Source organism: Nanorana parkeri, unplaced genomic scaffold (assembly GCF_000935625.1).
Source record: "Nanorana parkeri isolate BGI_ZX_2015 unplaced genomic scaffold, ASM93562v1 scaffold109, whole genome shotgun sequence".
Lineage (NCBI taxonomy): Eukaryota > Metazoa > Chordata > Amphibia > Anura > Dicroglossidae > Nanorana > Nanorana parkeri.
In genome coordinates, this window is record NW_017306377.1 from 1,003,199 (window position 1) to 1,019,127 (window position 15,929).

General features: G+C 41.0%; 1 protein-coding gene across 1 annotated transcript in view; it reads left to right on the forward strand.

Moving 5' to 3' along the window:
* Nucleotides 1-118: 118 nt before the first annotated feature.
* LOC108784318 (transmembrane protein 26-like) overlaps nucleotides 119-15,929 on the forward strand; it is a 20,487-nt gene continuing 4,676 nt past the window's right edge. The window contains exons 1-3 of the mRNA XM_018553080.1: nucleotides 119-197; nucleotides 8,973-9,177; nucleotides 13,317-13,443. Coding sequence (XP_018408582.1) covers nucleotides 119-197; nucleotides 8,973-9,177; nucleotides 13,317-13,443 — 411 coding nt within the window. The remainder of the gene's footprint in view (nucleotides 198-8,972; nucleotides 9,178-13,316; nucleotides 13,444-15,929) is intronic.

Sequence of the window (15,929 nt, forward strand, 5' to 3'; positions counted from 1 at the left end):
AGGCAGCTCGAGCTGCAAAACTCACTTCTCCAGCACTGTAATTCCTTTCTGCCAGTAGCTGTCCTCTGGGTTAAATGACATCATCATGTCATCGCCACTCTCTGCATCATTGAGGACCATGGGTGGTCCTCCTACACAGAAGATCCAAAGAGGAAGAGGACCCTGCACGCCATGTGACCTGCCTGAAGACAATGTAGGTGAGATGGACAAGGGTACAGGGATGAGGGAGACCAGGCAATGCACAAGGTACCACCATTTGAAGAATTGTAGAAGTGTCACCAGCACACCAGTCCTTTTAAGATAGCAAAAGCTTCATTTATTGAAGTTCTGTGTCATATGAACAACAACATTTCGGTAAGGAGTGCAACAAGGATAGTATCACCATTCGACGCGCATCCTGGGAAGTCAACCAGCACGCTGGTATAGTGTCGCAAGTTTCCCATTCCAGTCAGGTAACAACTGTAAACAACAAGCACACACAAGTACCCCAACGCTGCCACCTGATGTCAAGGTAACCACCGGGAGATGAGTTGGGGTGCCATTCAGCAGCACACTGTACCTCATGCTAGGTGCGCTGTGCAATATCATGTGTTAAGCATATGGTATCGTACATTTAACACAGCATGGTGTGAGCAGGCCCTAAGGGCTATGGAGCAGCTGTGCTTTAACTACACACTTCTAAGATTCATCAAGCTATTTTGTGGACTAGAATCCTTGTGTGATTATTTTTCCTACTGCCCACACACACCAGACACATGACATAGGATAGCTTTTCACCACCTACAGGTTGTTAGCTGACTGGTCTGCTAGGAAACCATAAACACACACACAGAGCCCTGTCTGGCACATCATGGACACTAACAGAGTTAACAGCGAGTTCTCTGATTCTTCAGCCAATCAGTTTTTGAGTTGTTACCTCACCTGTGAGGTGTTACCTCGCCAGCTGTGAGGAAGGTTCTTGCCTCCTGAAGTGGCCATTGGTTATTTGGACCATCCAGTTCTGATAGCCAGTTTGTGGTTAGTATTTCCAACTCCAGCATATCAACCAGATCATAATGAACATCTGTGATATCATCTCTCTTCTATATTTTAATATCATAGTAAGTATAAAAAAAATACTGCTGGGGCATCCTTGAGGGACTGCATGTAGTAATGCTAAGGCTTGCTCCAGGACCTAACCAGCAACTCACAAATTACACTCTCGCTTTAAAATCTTACAAAATGGGCCATCATGGATTTATAGCCCTTACTAAGTTAAAGTCCCTAATAAAATGTAGCATCTATTTGTCTATAGAGTTATACAACAAAGCAACATAAAGTATGAACTATAACCTGACTTGGGATCTTTGAAGGCACAAATACCCTAATAATATATCTGCAAGCCTGAATAATAAGAGGTCCCCGTGCCACACCACACATCCTTGGGGGAATTGATTAAGATCCCACTTGAAAAAACATATGAATCAACTCTTAATTTGAGTAGGAGACGGGATAAACTGAGCTCCATACCTGGGATGGGCCCTATATCAAATACCAATTTAAATCCTAATCTTAGCTTTACAGATCCTAGCATAAAAATACTTGCTATGACTTTATGAGGCAATAATCCCACAATGTCCAAAGCTGCATCCTTTCCCTATGGCCAGAAGGGAGGGTGGATGAGAATTTAATTACCTCCCTCCACCCCTTAAAATGCCAAGCTTCATCGCAACAAGATCCTACCATACCCACCAATCAGATGAGTCTGCCACCAAACGTCTCCGCTTATCAAATTAACCCATTGTACAATCTTTTCCCTATAAACTCAGTCATGTTGGTCTTTTGCTTGGACCTTCAGCCCTGTTTCTGGCCTAACTTTTTCTTTTTTTTATTATTTACATGCAGAAAGTATTAATTTGGGGATGCTTAAGTCCATAAGCTTGAGTGTTCTCTTTTGTAAGGTTATACTGTAGTTATGCAGGCTGTACAAGTCACTGGAAGTCAAGTCTTTATAATGGTTATAGAATCCAACACCCAATCAGTATGTAAAGAAGAAAGAATCATGGAGGTAAGATCCATATGTGTTGATTATCTCCATGTTTTATCACCTTATCTCAATCTTTATTTAAAGCATCCTCTAGCAAATTACAATACAGAAACAACTTATAGACATTCTTATTTTTTATTATTAACCTGCGTCTTCCCTGTCCCATACCCCATGCCAGCTCTCTACATGGTACTTATTTTCAATGGTGCCAGAAAGACAACACTTCCTTGCTAGCATGCTACTGGGTCAGCACCCTTGTTAATGATATCAGGTTTCATTTTGAAAAGCTTGGTCTAATAAGGACTAATAAGAACATTATTAGCTAATTTCCTCAAATTATTTCTGCTTATTGCTTGTGAAACCACTTTAAAGTGTATGGAATGGCATTGTTTTAGTTTTGGATAGAGAAAGGAAGTATTAGACTTTTTGTGACGTTTTTAATTGATGGCTGGCTGTGTCTCCACTGAGGAGTTTTAGCCATGTATTTGTCCCAGTGACCACAGAAAGTGACCACAAAAACAGAAAGTTATGAGTTTCGAGTTGCCACCAGAGCAAGAGGGTTGGGAATATCCTCCAGTGGGTTAAAAGGTTTCCAAAAAAACTCTCTAAGATGGAGATTCTGTTCACTTTGGAGATATTTCTTCTTATTCCCTGTTGTGTCTTTAGGACAGGAAGTGATAAAATATCTTTCCATCAGGACACAGACAGCAAAAAAAATATTTTGATATTTTGACCTGTATACTAAACAACAATTCTCCACATATAATGGCGGCAGTGTAAATTCCTGTTACATTGATGGTTAGTGTAAAATTCCCTGTTACATTGCTGGTCAGAGTAAATGCATTGTTGTCAGTAGAAGAAGGAACCTCTATCAATTGTGTCAATGAAAAAGGGCTGTCAGTGGAAGAATGACCCCCTATCATTGGTGTCACTGGTTGAAGAGGCCAGTGTTTGCGGCATGTTGAAGGGTGTGTGTAAGTTGGTAAAACAACAGCAAAAAGTTTCCCAGCACACTTAAAGGCACAGGGACACACAAGGAACCCCGCACATCACAAAGGCAGCTGAGACCTCCAATGTGTCACTGCACCAAATCAGTCAAGCAAAACAAATGGCAATCAACTTATCACCATCTGCTTGACTGTTTTGCTTAAGTTGGTAAAACATCCCATTTCATGTTAAAGATTGCTAACTAAGCAGAGGCAAAATGAATAGTGACAAGCTATATAAGAAAAGGTCACTTTTTTATTTCACTGTATTGTCTGTATTGTCTGTAAATGTTGCCAGGCAGAATTGTAATCTAAGTTTTGCTGAAAGGATCAGCTGTACGCTGCCTAGTCCTGGAATGGTAATTATGTGATATACGTGCAACCTGACCTGGATTAGTAATACCTGCTTCTCCAGACTGAACATACAGCAAGTAGCGAGCCTTCTTGAGAACAAACTTGATGATTCATCTATATGTTTCTAAAGAAACTTCTGTACACACACGTGCTGGATCCTAATCTTTCTTCCAGTGTAAGGCAGTTCTATAAGGTATATCCTTTGTAGGCTTCTTCAGTCTTAAAGAGGCTTATTTAGTAAGGCAAAGTGCAGTTACCCACAGTAACCAAAAGACTAAAAGCAGATGGGCCTTTACTATTTATAGTATAGAAATGCTAAGCCTACACATAGACGAACGAAAGTGTTCACCAGCTCAGGTTAACGTGCGTGCAGTAATACATCGCCACAAACCGCAAAGGTATATAAAGATATTTAAGCTCATTGAATTTTCAGTTAAAATTAGCTAAATACCAGGTGCATTAAAGTAAAGGTTGTGCAAAGTTTTAGAGTATGTTTTGTATCTTAAGTTAAAAAAAAAAACGCATATCGCTGCCAGCATGCTGCAGAGATGGAGTCTTGCTCTCTTTGTTGAAGCTGTAGTCACTCTGCAAATGTCCGACACCCACCCTGCTGAGTCAGACCTATAGTCCTGCAAAGATTATGCCTGCTGCTGATTGGAAAGCTCTAGCTCTGACTCAGCAGTGGGCGTATTGGATACCTACGTAGACAACACTGCTTCCACACAGAGAGCAAAGATCCTTCTCTGCAAAATGCCAGCAGAGGACAGGCTTTTCTACTCAGGATGTTGCTGCTTTCCAAAAAAACTTACCTGTAAGACATTACAGAACTTTTGTTTTCTTGTATTGAATATATGAATGTATGAATATATTTAGCTGATTTAAACTAACAATTCAGTTGAGCTTTAAAGTACTTATCAAGAGAAAGGGAAGACCTGTCAGGGCTCCTTTTTTGACTGGCTATGTTTGGCTTAACTGCTTTTTGCATCATTGTCTCCAGACCAAGCATGCAGCGAATGAAAGTCACAGAAATATAGTCATTCTTTATTCCTGACAGGCTCGTTCTAAAATGGAGTTCTTTAAACCAAGATAAGTATAGTGAAGTATACACTTCCCTAACCATACAGACTTCTTGACCTCCTAATCTCTGTATTAGAGGTGATTTTATGGGAGGAACTTTTTTCTATAGGCTAGAACCAGACTAGAGCTGTAGTAAGAGATCTGCCTAGAACCTAGATGCTTGCATTACTTGGGAGTTGGGATCCATTTGAGACAAAGAGTGTATAAAGACTCTGAGGAGCTAAGGGTAAGTTTAGGGGATATGCAGGTTATATTTACTTACAGACTTTGATATTTGGAGATTGCTTGCAGGTTTATATCACACCAACTGGAAAAAAAACGTAATGTTCTTTTTTTTCCTCACCACAGTTGATGGCTGTTGCAAGCATTAAACCTCTATTCTAATTCCTATCACTCCTAGGTACTGGTCTTGGTTGTGGGGTCTACGCTGTTTTTCAATAGGCTTGCAATCCGAGACGTGCAGTAGACAATAGCAACATCCAATCTTACATATTACATGCGCTTGGCTGGTGTGTAGACAAAACTAAACGTGTATGTTAACCCTAAATCTATTAAAATGTATTCTTAGCATATTTGGCTTCATGCCTCACTTTCAACAGTTTTTTTTAAGCAAATTGTTTTTGTGAATCTGTTTCAAAGTTTTTTTTTTACTTGGAGATCATGCCAGTAACAGCACTTCTGGTTGCATTCTGACAACGCTAAGCCACTAGCACCCGCTGTGCAAACTCCTTCAGTTAGCTTTTGGACTGTTTATCTAACAGACCCAATAAAAAACCCAATAGCCAACTGAAGCAGAACACACGGCAGGCTGGCAGCTGCTAATGGCGAGACAGTGGCATATTGTTGTCAGCCTGTAAGAAACTTGGCAGCAGATTCATAAACAATTTGTTTTTTTGTTTTAGAAAATTTGTGAGGCATGATGCCAAACATACCAGAGTAAAGATTTAGTTTTACATAACATCTTATTTTCAATCATAATGTGCAAGCAATTGTAGGTAGTTATGTATCAATGTGTTCTTCCTAGGAACTGGTGTTACTTTGACCCATTTACCTATCAGCATTAGCATCATTTAAATATGTGGTGGCCATGGGGAAATAATTCCAGTTCTTGGTAAGAGTGCATTCATACCTAAAGACCAAACTCTGTAACTGCATTACATGCACATCTATTGATGCATTAAAGTGTAACTTCACTTTGATTGATGCCTTAAAGTCTAACTCCACTATCATTCTTTTGTGACATCATGCTCTGACCCATTTTATAATAGTTAAAAATTTCTATCCGGCTTCAAGAAATTTAGGAATTTAGTTCAACAGAGCAAGGTTTACAGGTTTTACCCCTCCTGAGTCAAAAGATACCAGTGCTGGAATCTACAGTGTTAGGAAAAGGTGACTATTCAATGCAGTAGTTTAAGCGGAACTTAGCATCCTCGTATTTCCCAGGAGGCAATAGTGAGAATGAGTGACTTTACCGGCGCCTAGGCAGTCAGGCTGGGGGGGTGTCTATGATATAGTTAAAAAATAAAATTCAAGCGACCCTGTCAAGGTAAATTCTGAAGGAAGGTGCCCTGCAATAGAAAATGCATAATACTTACCTCTCTGGTGGCCTGTGTCTCCTTTATCTGCCGTGTTCCAGTGTTGTAGCCTCCATCAGTCTTTAGACATAGCTTTTGACGCTTCCAATAGTGTTGGTTACCTGTGTCCCTCACCACAGAGACTGATAAATAGATATCTTGCATTGAAAATGAAATCAGAAAAAGCTAATTTTCTGATTTCCACACAAATTCCACCACAGAGACTGACACTGACTACAGCACTGGAACGAAGTGAAGGTACCAGAGAGGAGAGTATAAATGCTCTCCTATTGCAGGGCACTTTGTGTTAGGATTTTATTGTTCCTTGACGGAGTCGCTTTAATAAATCAAGTTTCACTGGTAATTGCACATACTAATTTCAAGCGATATCATCCCCCATTGGTCTTCTATATAATCAGGGTACAGTTAGAGGCCAGTCAAGCACCCTAATTAGATACTGAGTTGCCAGGGGAGGTGTAAAGTTTTAAAGTTGGAGCTCAAGCTGAAGCTGCTTAAGTTCCTTGAGAGTCTACTAACATGCAGCCTTTGTAATGCTCTTATGAGCAGGGCCCTCCTAACCCTCTTGTCTTAAATTGCATAGTAACTGTACAGATTCTCTTTACATTGTAAAGTGCTATGCAAACTGTTGGCCCTATATAAATCCTGTATAAAAATAATGACAGCTCGCTCCATCCTCTCTCCTCCTTTGCCCGAACAGGCATTCTAGTAATTAAAATAATAATATTAAACTGCAATAAATTAGTTTCACCTCCAGTAACATTTGTAGCTCATGTTTCTGCAGCAGTGTCCCTGGAAAGTACCGCTAAACGTTGGCATTTGTAGTTATAAATCCCTTTAGTTTTTGATATTATATTAAGTCTGAATTATTCCCAAATTGTGCATGTAAAATATGCAGGAATAATTATGCTTGGAAATACAATAAACATATTGTAAATCAGAATCAGCAAGAGAAAAGAATAACTATCTTATGAGAGCATCCTTATCCAGGAAATAATTACAGCTATTATGTACTTTCAGTAAACTCCTGTAAAGATGATGCAGAAATGCTAATTTATTAATTTAAATTCCACTGCCAATGGGGGACACTTGAAATAGTTGTGCTGCAATAAAGGCAAATTTGGAATGATAAATAGCTCTACGCACTGCAGTGTACAACAAATACAAGCTTGCTGATCTCACACTCTTTACGGTTCTGGGGTTAATAAACATTAGTCACATTGCCAGTTCTTTCTAAAGCTGGCCATACACCTATAGATTATCTGCAGATTTTCTATGGTCATATGGAAAAAGTGCAACAGATTCCTCCATCTACACTAAACTGTGTGGATGGAGGAATCTCCCACTGGGCCAAGCTTCAGTATCTTGCTAGCCGGCCCTGCTGGCTCTTAAAATACCTGAACAATGTCTGCATCCAATCAGATTGTTCAGGTGTTTTGAGAGCCAGCGGGGCCGACTAACAAGATACTTAAGCTTGGCCCAGTGGGAGATTCTTCCATCCACACAGTATTAAACCGGTTTCCTATGTGCCTAGCACATGTACAGTGCAATATGAGTGATTTTTCCTGAATGAAAATAGGAAACTAGATAAAATTTCCATCCTGCTCCTTCAATATTCCTTATCACTATGTTACCACGTATCACCAAACCAAACCCTAGTAACCATAAGAAAACTGAACAAATGTTCCAAAAAGGAAAATTGTTGACCAAAATTCTACTGGTGTATATCCAGCTTGAAATTACACAAAACTCATAAACTAAATCCTATGAAAGTACTTGGACTAGTCAGACCAGTAGCAAGAACTGGCCTAAATTCCTTAAAGTGACACTATACTAAATCCTAAAAATGCATTCAAATATCTTAACTATTAACAAAAATGCATCTTATTTGTGTAGCACTTGAATGTAGATCCTTAAATCATCTCTGAATTGGTGCTGAAACTGTCCTTCGTTCTGGAGGGTGACTACTTCTGTTCCCCATTGTCCCTGTGTGTGTTGTAAGGTAGTCACTGCTCCAAGCTCGCTCCCATGATGTACTACACTCTCAATGCAAAGTAGTAAACTAAACATGAGATTGTAGTCCATCACGGGAGCAAGCTTGAATCGGTGGCTACTCTATAACACACCATGGGGAACAAAAGTAGCCGCCCTCCAGAAGGAAGGACAGTGTCAGCACCAATTCAGAGAATAAGTTTAGTTTAGTGTCACTTTAAGGAATTTAGGTCAGTTCTAGCTACGGGTCTGACTAGTCCAAGTCAGACCAGTAGTGTAATAGTGTAATGGTATCCAAAGATATGACATAGTCCTATCCCAATGAACCTGTATGCTTGTAACAAGTGAGCAGGCATGTTTGTGCAGTAAGCATATATTCCTAATGCTGGTCTTATCTATTGTTTTTGGGGAATGGCCGCTGTTTGCCAAAATCCTCCCCAGATGACTGATTCTCCCCTGAGATTGATCATCCAGGAAGGGAGGGTTCTGGAAAAGTCTCAGGCTCAGCCCATTAGACATTAAGTCTCAGTCAACATATTTCAAGTCTGTTTAGCATTGAGATGTGTTTGTATTCATACTGATTAGTTGATAACATCGTAATTGTGTTGTGACAGGTTTGTGAAACATTTTAATGGACCTTAATTGATTTTCCTAGCAGTCTTACCTCAGAAAAAATGAAACCAGGTCTAAATCTGTTTATAAGCAAGATGGGGAAAAATAATGGTAAACAACGGCACTGATTTGACCTCAGGAATAAGAAAAATAAAAACCCATTTAAACATTGAAACAGCTCTGTAGGCGGATAGGTGTCATTCTACTAAGAAAACTAAAATATAAACAGGTTAAAGCTGCAAAAGTAATATGAGCCATTTTCTCTTTTTAAAAGAAGGAATACACAAGAAACATGAAAACAAAAGTTTAATTTCTGTTTTTGTTTCCACTTAGAAAAAAAAATGGCTGTCTCATACTGTAAGATTCTGTCGGCCATTTTGAGTCGTGTCATTTTCACGGTGCATGGCTTTCTTTTGGTATGGCAAGTGGTATTGGTAAAACACAACCCTCATTACTGGATGCTGGTGATCGGTCTTCTGTTGCTGTATGTGGAAATGGTGCTCACAATAACCATAACCAGGAAAGGAGAATGGAAATGGTAATTATTGTTTTCAGATCACCGGAAATGTCTTTACAATGTAAAATGTTTGAAACAAAAAAAAGGACAAGGCGAAAACAGTTTTAGGTCAGTGGTGTGGACAACCACGCTTTTACGAAAAGCTTTTTTGGTTTATTTAGATTTATTTTACATTGCATTTACAAATAAATATAGAAAGTTTCTCAAACTAAAAACACTTCCTGTTGGGTTAAAGAAAATCCATCATATTGCCCATTCATGGTTTGCTGATACTCAGTTTTGTCAAACTCCAACCAACCACCCTGTGTTGGAGCTTACATGGGATAAATCTTTTCCCTCGGGTGGGATTTTTATGCCATGGCGTTTGGTTGCCCAGGCCTGAACGCAACACCTCAGAAGGAAATTATCACCTGCTTCCCCCATTTCCAGAAGCAATGGGTACTACCGAAGACTCTGATAGACAAATGGAGAAGTGGGGGAGAGCTGGGATGGTGTGTATTAGTTGGTGGGGGGTGTCAATCCTTTAACGAAAAGAATACTCCCTATTTTTTTTATTTGCAGGCTTGCTAAGGGCCTATGCACACAGGTGTCTAAATGTAAATTCTGGTATATTTCCACACCAGGCAGCCACAGATCTTGCATACAGTCTAGCATATCAGTCAATGACTGTTTGCAGCTGTCCGTGGGTACATACCTTCCAACTTTCTGAGGTAAGAAAGAGGGACACCTTCTAACCTTCCAGCACAATGGGGGGAATTTATCAAAACCGGAGCAGACAATTCTGGAGCAGATTTGTATGGCAACCAATCAGCTTCTTTGTCTCATTTTCAAATCTTACCTGAGCAAACTGAAGAGAGATGCTGATTGGTTGCCATGAGCAACTGCTCCAGATTCTGTCTGCTCCAGTTTTGATAAATTCTCCCCAATGTATTTAGGCAATGGACACACCCTTGCCACTCCCCCAGTTGTGTAGATCATTAAGAATTGCCAAAAATGATTGGGTAAACCCAGAATTGATTTGTTTTTACCATTACCTTTTCTGTATGTTTTTTTTTAAAACAGTAAACAAGATGATTAAGAGATAAGATGAAGGTTTTAGTGCAGAATAACATGTTTGGTGGTTATATAGAACCTTTTGATAGATATCTGTACATCAGACCAAAGAGAGGGACAACTGAGGAGGAAATGGGGACAGAGGGATTTGGTTCCAAATGAGGGACAATTGGAAGGTCTGTGGGTATAAATCTGTATAGCCACATACAGCCAGTGACTTCTATGGGAAGCTGTTCTCAGCACCTGTGGATCTCGGCCAGGGGAACATACACCAGAATTTATATTATACATGCTCAGACGCTCATGTGCAATCCTCTGGGCTCAAGTATGCACTTGACATCTTATGCACTTGACCGGTTGGTGTCCTCTATTCCTAGGAATCATGATTGAACCCTGAAATTACACAAGATGTTATTTAACTGCAGGGTATTAGCCAACAGACAATGGAACAATTTTGTATGGGTACTCATGTGTGACCCCTTTCCCCATTCTATCCAAGAGTTAAAAATGTGAAAAGTTTCAGCTTTTAGAAAGGGAATGTAGTTAGGTAAGCCAGGGCAGGGGATGAAGCCATTTTCTTTCTAAGCACTGAGGCATATACTGTACTAATCACCCATAATAAATGTATCTGCGCTTTAAAAAATCCTTTTAATCATCTATCATTAGTCAATTGCAGGGCTTGCTTTATTACATACGTGCCTTATTATCCTATTACGCCAAGCCCCATTTATTAGTTGGTGGAGGTAAAACATGAGCTAGACTTTGATGTTTCTTTTTAATAAATGGTCATCATCCATGTTTAAAAGATTAAGCCATTTGCAGCTCTATTTTTTCCCTGATCTGCCTCCTGCTCAGTTATTAGTGTAGATTCAGATTTAGCATGCTCCTCAACCAGAAATGACCTCTACATGAATTTGAACGTGCAGGCCCTTTTGCTTTGGTTAGTATCAAAGGCAAGGCAATTTTTATTAACCCCCATGCCGCTGGCTGTGGCTATTAAAGCAGTCATGTGATCAGGAACCCATCCCTGGCTCCATCAATTAAACAGGGATCAGTAGCTGTTGGTGACAACTTAGCCACTGCAATGGGAGTGCCAAGTCAGCATGCTCCCAGCACAGATCAATGGACGCATATAGGCGGCAGCCCGGCGTTAAAGCCCACCTCCGGAACAGCACATATGTGTGTGAGGCCGTCGTTGAAAGGTTAAAGCTGTACTCCAGGCAAACTAAAAATATGACAGCTACTTTACCTGCCCAAGGATTTACATTTCTGTCTAGTCAGTCCTGAGATTTACACAGCCCTGCCAGATGGCACAGCCAGGTTGGTGATCTGACTTTTCTCTTCTGTAGTTGTTCAGCCTGTGAATGAACAGTGAAGGAGGAGAAGGAGACAGGCAATGTAATTTCTCTTCTGTCTCCTATTAGCATGTTTCTTAAGAGCACATGTGCAAAGCTGCACAACTGATTGGCTCCGCTGTGACTGCCGCTGTGCAAGCAATGATATGCTGTTATGCAGCAACTTCAGATCATAAAAATTAAATATTGGGTATTTAAAGTGACACTAAACTCAGGAGTTAAACCTTAAAGCTAGGTCACCCCTTTCGACACCTCATCCCTTTGAAATCAATGGGGCCAACTTAAAATGTCCAGATTTAATTTTATTCAGACTCTTGTTCCTTGAAAATGCAGCACGTTTGGTTGGAGTCAAAGGATCCCCCTTCATCAGGGCTTGGTACTACTAAATGAAGCATGTACTGGACTGATCAAATTGAAAGGATCCTGAAGGGTAATTGGTTTGATTGTTCCAGATGCTGGTTAGGGAATAATAATTGTAACTCTTTCCCACTCTATCCCAAACGAAAATGTAACATTTTGTCTGGAGTTGTGTTTTATTATAAAAGTGGGATTATAGGTAGTTTTACACAATGCTATTTAAAAAATAAAAAAATCAGTCATGTGCTGAAACTAATACATTCTACCATTGATGGCTCCCTTGTAAAAATGCAAGTTGTCTGTAGGGAAGAACTCCTGCTGGTTCTAGCAGTGTTTTTGGATTGCCTTTCTGACTGCTTCTTTGAATTTCCCACTTGGAATGTCTTCTAGGATGTTATGTCCAACACGCTTTTAACCTGCCTCCCTTGTGAGTACTATCATTTATACATTTTTTTTTTTGCAAAATAAAAGGAGTATTTGCACCAGGAAAGGCGCCTGGTGTTTTTGTTTTATGCAGTGACATCCCTTTTCTGTTACGGGGCAGCCTGCCTGGATTGCAGAAAACATTTCGGGGCTGGATGAGGTTTCTATCTGGCGCTGGTCTGTTTTTTTCGTTGCACTGGGTTCAGTCTGAACTTGAGCTCCCCTGGACCCAGAAGGAATCGTCTTTCGCTGCACCATTACATTTACAGGTCTTGTCCTTCCCCAGCCTTCTGGTTAAGATCCCCTATTGTCTTCAATAGGTGTGGTGGGCATAATCAATGTTTTATTCCTGAGATCAATGGTCACTTTGATATGCTAGAAAAGGGCCAGCTGGCTGTACACACAGGTAGTGCTTTGGGAGTGTCAGAGCTGCTGTTGAATGACAGTGTCTCACCAACTCACAGTTGTCACATATACTTTGATGTGTCCTAGTCCCAGGACTGTTAGAGTTTTTCATCAGCAAGACTCCTCAGAAGTATGCTTTACCCTTTAGCAGCCTTCCACACCTCTAGTGCGACTCCTCCACACAACCCTCGTGTGTCACAGGCTGCTCTCAGCCACCTGATGACTGGCAACACCTGACCCCAGGACTGGAGATTTCATCCCACCCTGAACTCTCAGAAATCTCCAGAGATCCAGATCCCAGCTACAATCCGGAAAAACCGGAAGAAACTGAAAGGCCAGCTTCTTCCCTACAAAACTAATTATCTTCTGGAGCCTCTCAGCTCTCTGGCTGAGAGTCCTGGGTGTTTGTGTCGCCAGCATCTTCCGTGGCATTGCCTCGCACTGCCAAAATATATATATACATATACAGTATATATATCATTTTTGTTTTTCTAGAAACGTAGGAGTTTTTCAGTACTGTGTTTGTAATTGCTAGATTTATAATCCACTATATCATTTGTCATTTAGGTTTAGTCCTATGGTCTTTCTGTACCTGGCATCTGTCATACCTTCTGTATTCATTTTGGAACTTGAGTATCTCCAAACTCGAACCTTGATGAGCAATTCCTCAACAAGCATTGTGTATGTACCAGGGGTAGGTAAAGGATACTATATGGACTTTTTCTTTTTTAATGCCATCTTTATTTCATTGCCTATATTTATATTGTTTTAACATATTAAATATTTTTTGATTCCTGTTATTGATTCCTGTTATTGAAGATTTTAAAGTGTTTAAAAAAATAGATTAAAAAAAGGCCAACACAGGGACCAACAATGAAAAATAAAAAATAAAATAAAATACCAGTAACAGAAATGTACCTAACCTAACAACTCCCAACACCTCCACCCCCTTCCCCAATTCCCTGTGCAGTAAGCTCACAGGGAGGGAACACATTCCAGAGAGGAAAAGGAACATGCTATGGCCAAGACATGACATGCTTGCCCCATTCAAACATTATTAGGGCTGCAGCTAACGATTATTTTCATAATCGATTAGTTAGCCGATTATTAAGATAGTTTTACATACCTTACAGACTCTAGGTAGCTACATTTGTAGTCCTGACGTACCAGTCGCCGAGTGTGTGAGCCTGCCGTATCGGCGCCGAGTGAGGGAGCATCAGCGTGCGGGGGGGCGTGGCTTATGCGTCCTGTGGGCACGGCGGGAGCAGCGTGCGGTGGGCGTGGCTTATGTCCGGCGGGCGCAGCGGGACGGAAACAGCGTGTGACGTGTGCTTCAGGCCGCGTTTGGAGCCCCGAACAGGGAAATCAATCGATAGCCGACGAATCGACGATCGAAAACGTTTTCAATCGTCGATTTTAATCGACTAAATCGATTAACTGTTGCAGCTCTAAACATTATATAAAAATCTGGAAAAGAGTCAAGCATGCAAAGTACTCAGTGGACAAAGTGCCAGAGCTAAAAAAAGACAAGCAGGAAAGTAGCCAGCCCTGTCTCCTTGCCCCAAGCAGGTACCAAGACTCACTCAGCCCCTGTGCCAAGATGATCAACCCAAAGGAGGTTTGGAGCCTGCTTATTTATACAAAAGACATACATACAATTGTGATAGTTATTCGAATGGCCCATGGAAAGCCAGCAATGTCAGACTTTATTCTACCTGGTTGGGCAAGCTCGATGCTCGTAGGTGGTCTTATAAAAATGTAGGGAGGAGTTGACCAGTCCTTTTCAAAAGGCTAAAGTGGATGAGCCCAGTTTCTAAACTTCAGTTCAGAATGATGGCCTTCCTTGGGTAAAACTGCAGGATTGTGAGAGCTGTTGATTGTGAGATTATTGGAGTGATACCTAATGTAGTAATCTCAAGTATAAAATAGGTGACCTCGTCCAGAAGTTCTGTTTTATTGGACAATCCCCATAAATATGGATGAAAACCAGGGGCGTCCCAAGGCCGGGTGTCACCCAGAGCGGAGACCAGGTGACACCCCGCCGTGACTTCATCACGCATGCGTGTGACGTCGCCACACATGTGCACGATGACGTAATCGCGCACGCGCGACCATCTATTTGACGCCTGCCGGCGGCCATCTTAGTGATGGACGCCGGCAGAGAGAGGAGGGGACGTTCTCCTCCTCTCTCTTGACACTGTCGGGCTCTCAATCCATGACCGAGTGCAGGACTTTTTAGATGGGGTGACATCAAAATGACTGCCAATCATTTTGGTGTCACCCCTCCAATGGTGTCACCCGGGTGCGGCCCGCCCCCCTAGAGACGCGACTGATGAAATCATCAGTTGAGTGCGAATGATATATTACTTAATGTTTAAAGAGTAATTTGAACGATTCACTACAGATGTATGTCTTCACTGACACACACAAAATTCTAAGGTATTAGTTTGTATTTTTGACAATTGCCACCTGAGTCAATAGTCTTCTATGTCTGGTGAGTCCCACATTCCTCTTTTTCACAGCTGCTGAGAGAAGTACTTGAGAAAAATTCCCACTTTAAAAGTAATTCAAGTCGCTTCTCTCAGCAGTTCTGGGTCCCATATTGTTCCACTTATTTATTAATGACATCGGGGAGGGTGTTAACAGCGATATTTCCGTGTTTGCGGATGACACCAAAATTGGGAGGGTAATAGACATGGACTTAGACAGTATAACATTACAGGAGGACCTGGATAAGATAGGGGAGTGGACATTAATGTGGCAGATGAGGTTTAATGTCGATAAATGCAAAGTAATGCACTTTGGAATTAAAAATAAACAAATGGGTTATACAATTATGGGTATGCCGCTAGGGATGTCAGAAATGGAGAAGGATTTGGGGGTCATTGTAGACCACAAACTAAAGGGTAGTTTGAAATGCCAGGCTGCGGTAAGCAAAGCTAGCAGGGTTTTGTCCTGTATTAAGAAGGGGATGTATTGCAGGGACAAGTCTATAATTTTGCCACTTTATAGATCATTGGTTCGACCTCATCTGGAGTACGCGGTCCAGTTCTGGTCACCAGTACTAAGAAAAGATGTCCTTGAGTTGGAAAAAGTCCAGCGGAGGGCAACCAAACTAATTAGGGGTATGGAGGACCAGAGCTACGAGACAAGGCTACTAAATTTAAACATGTTCACATT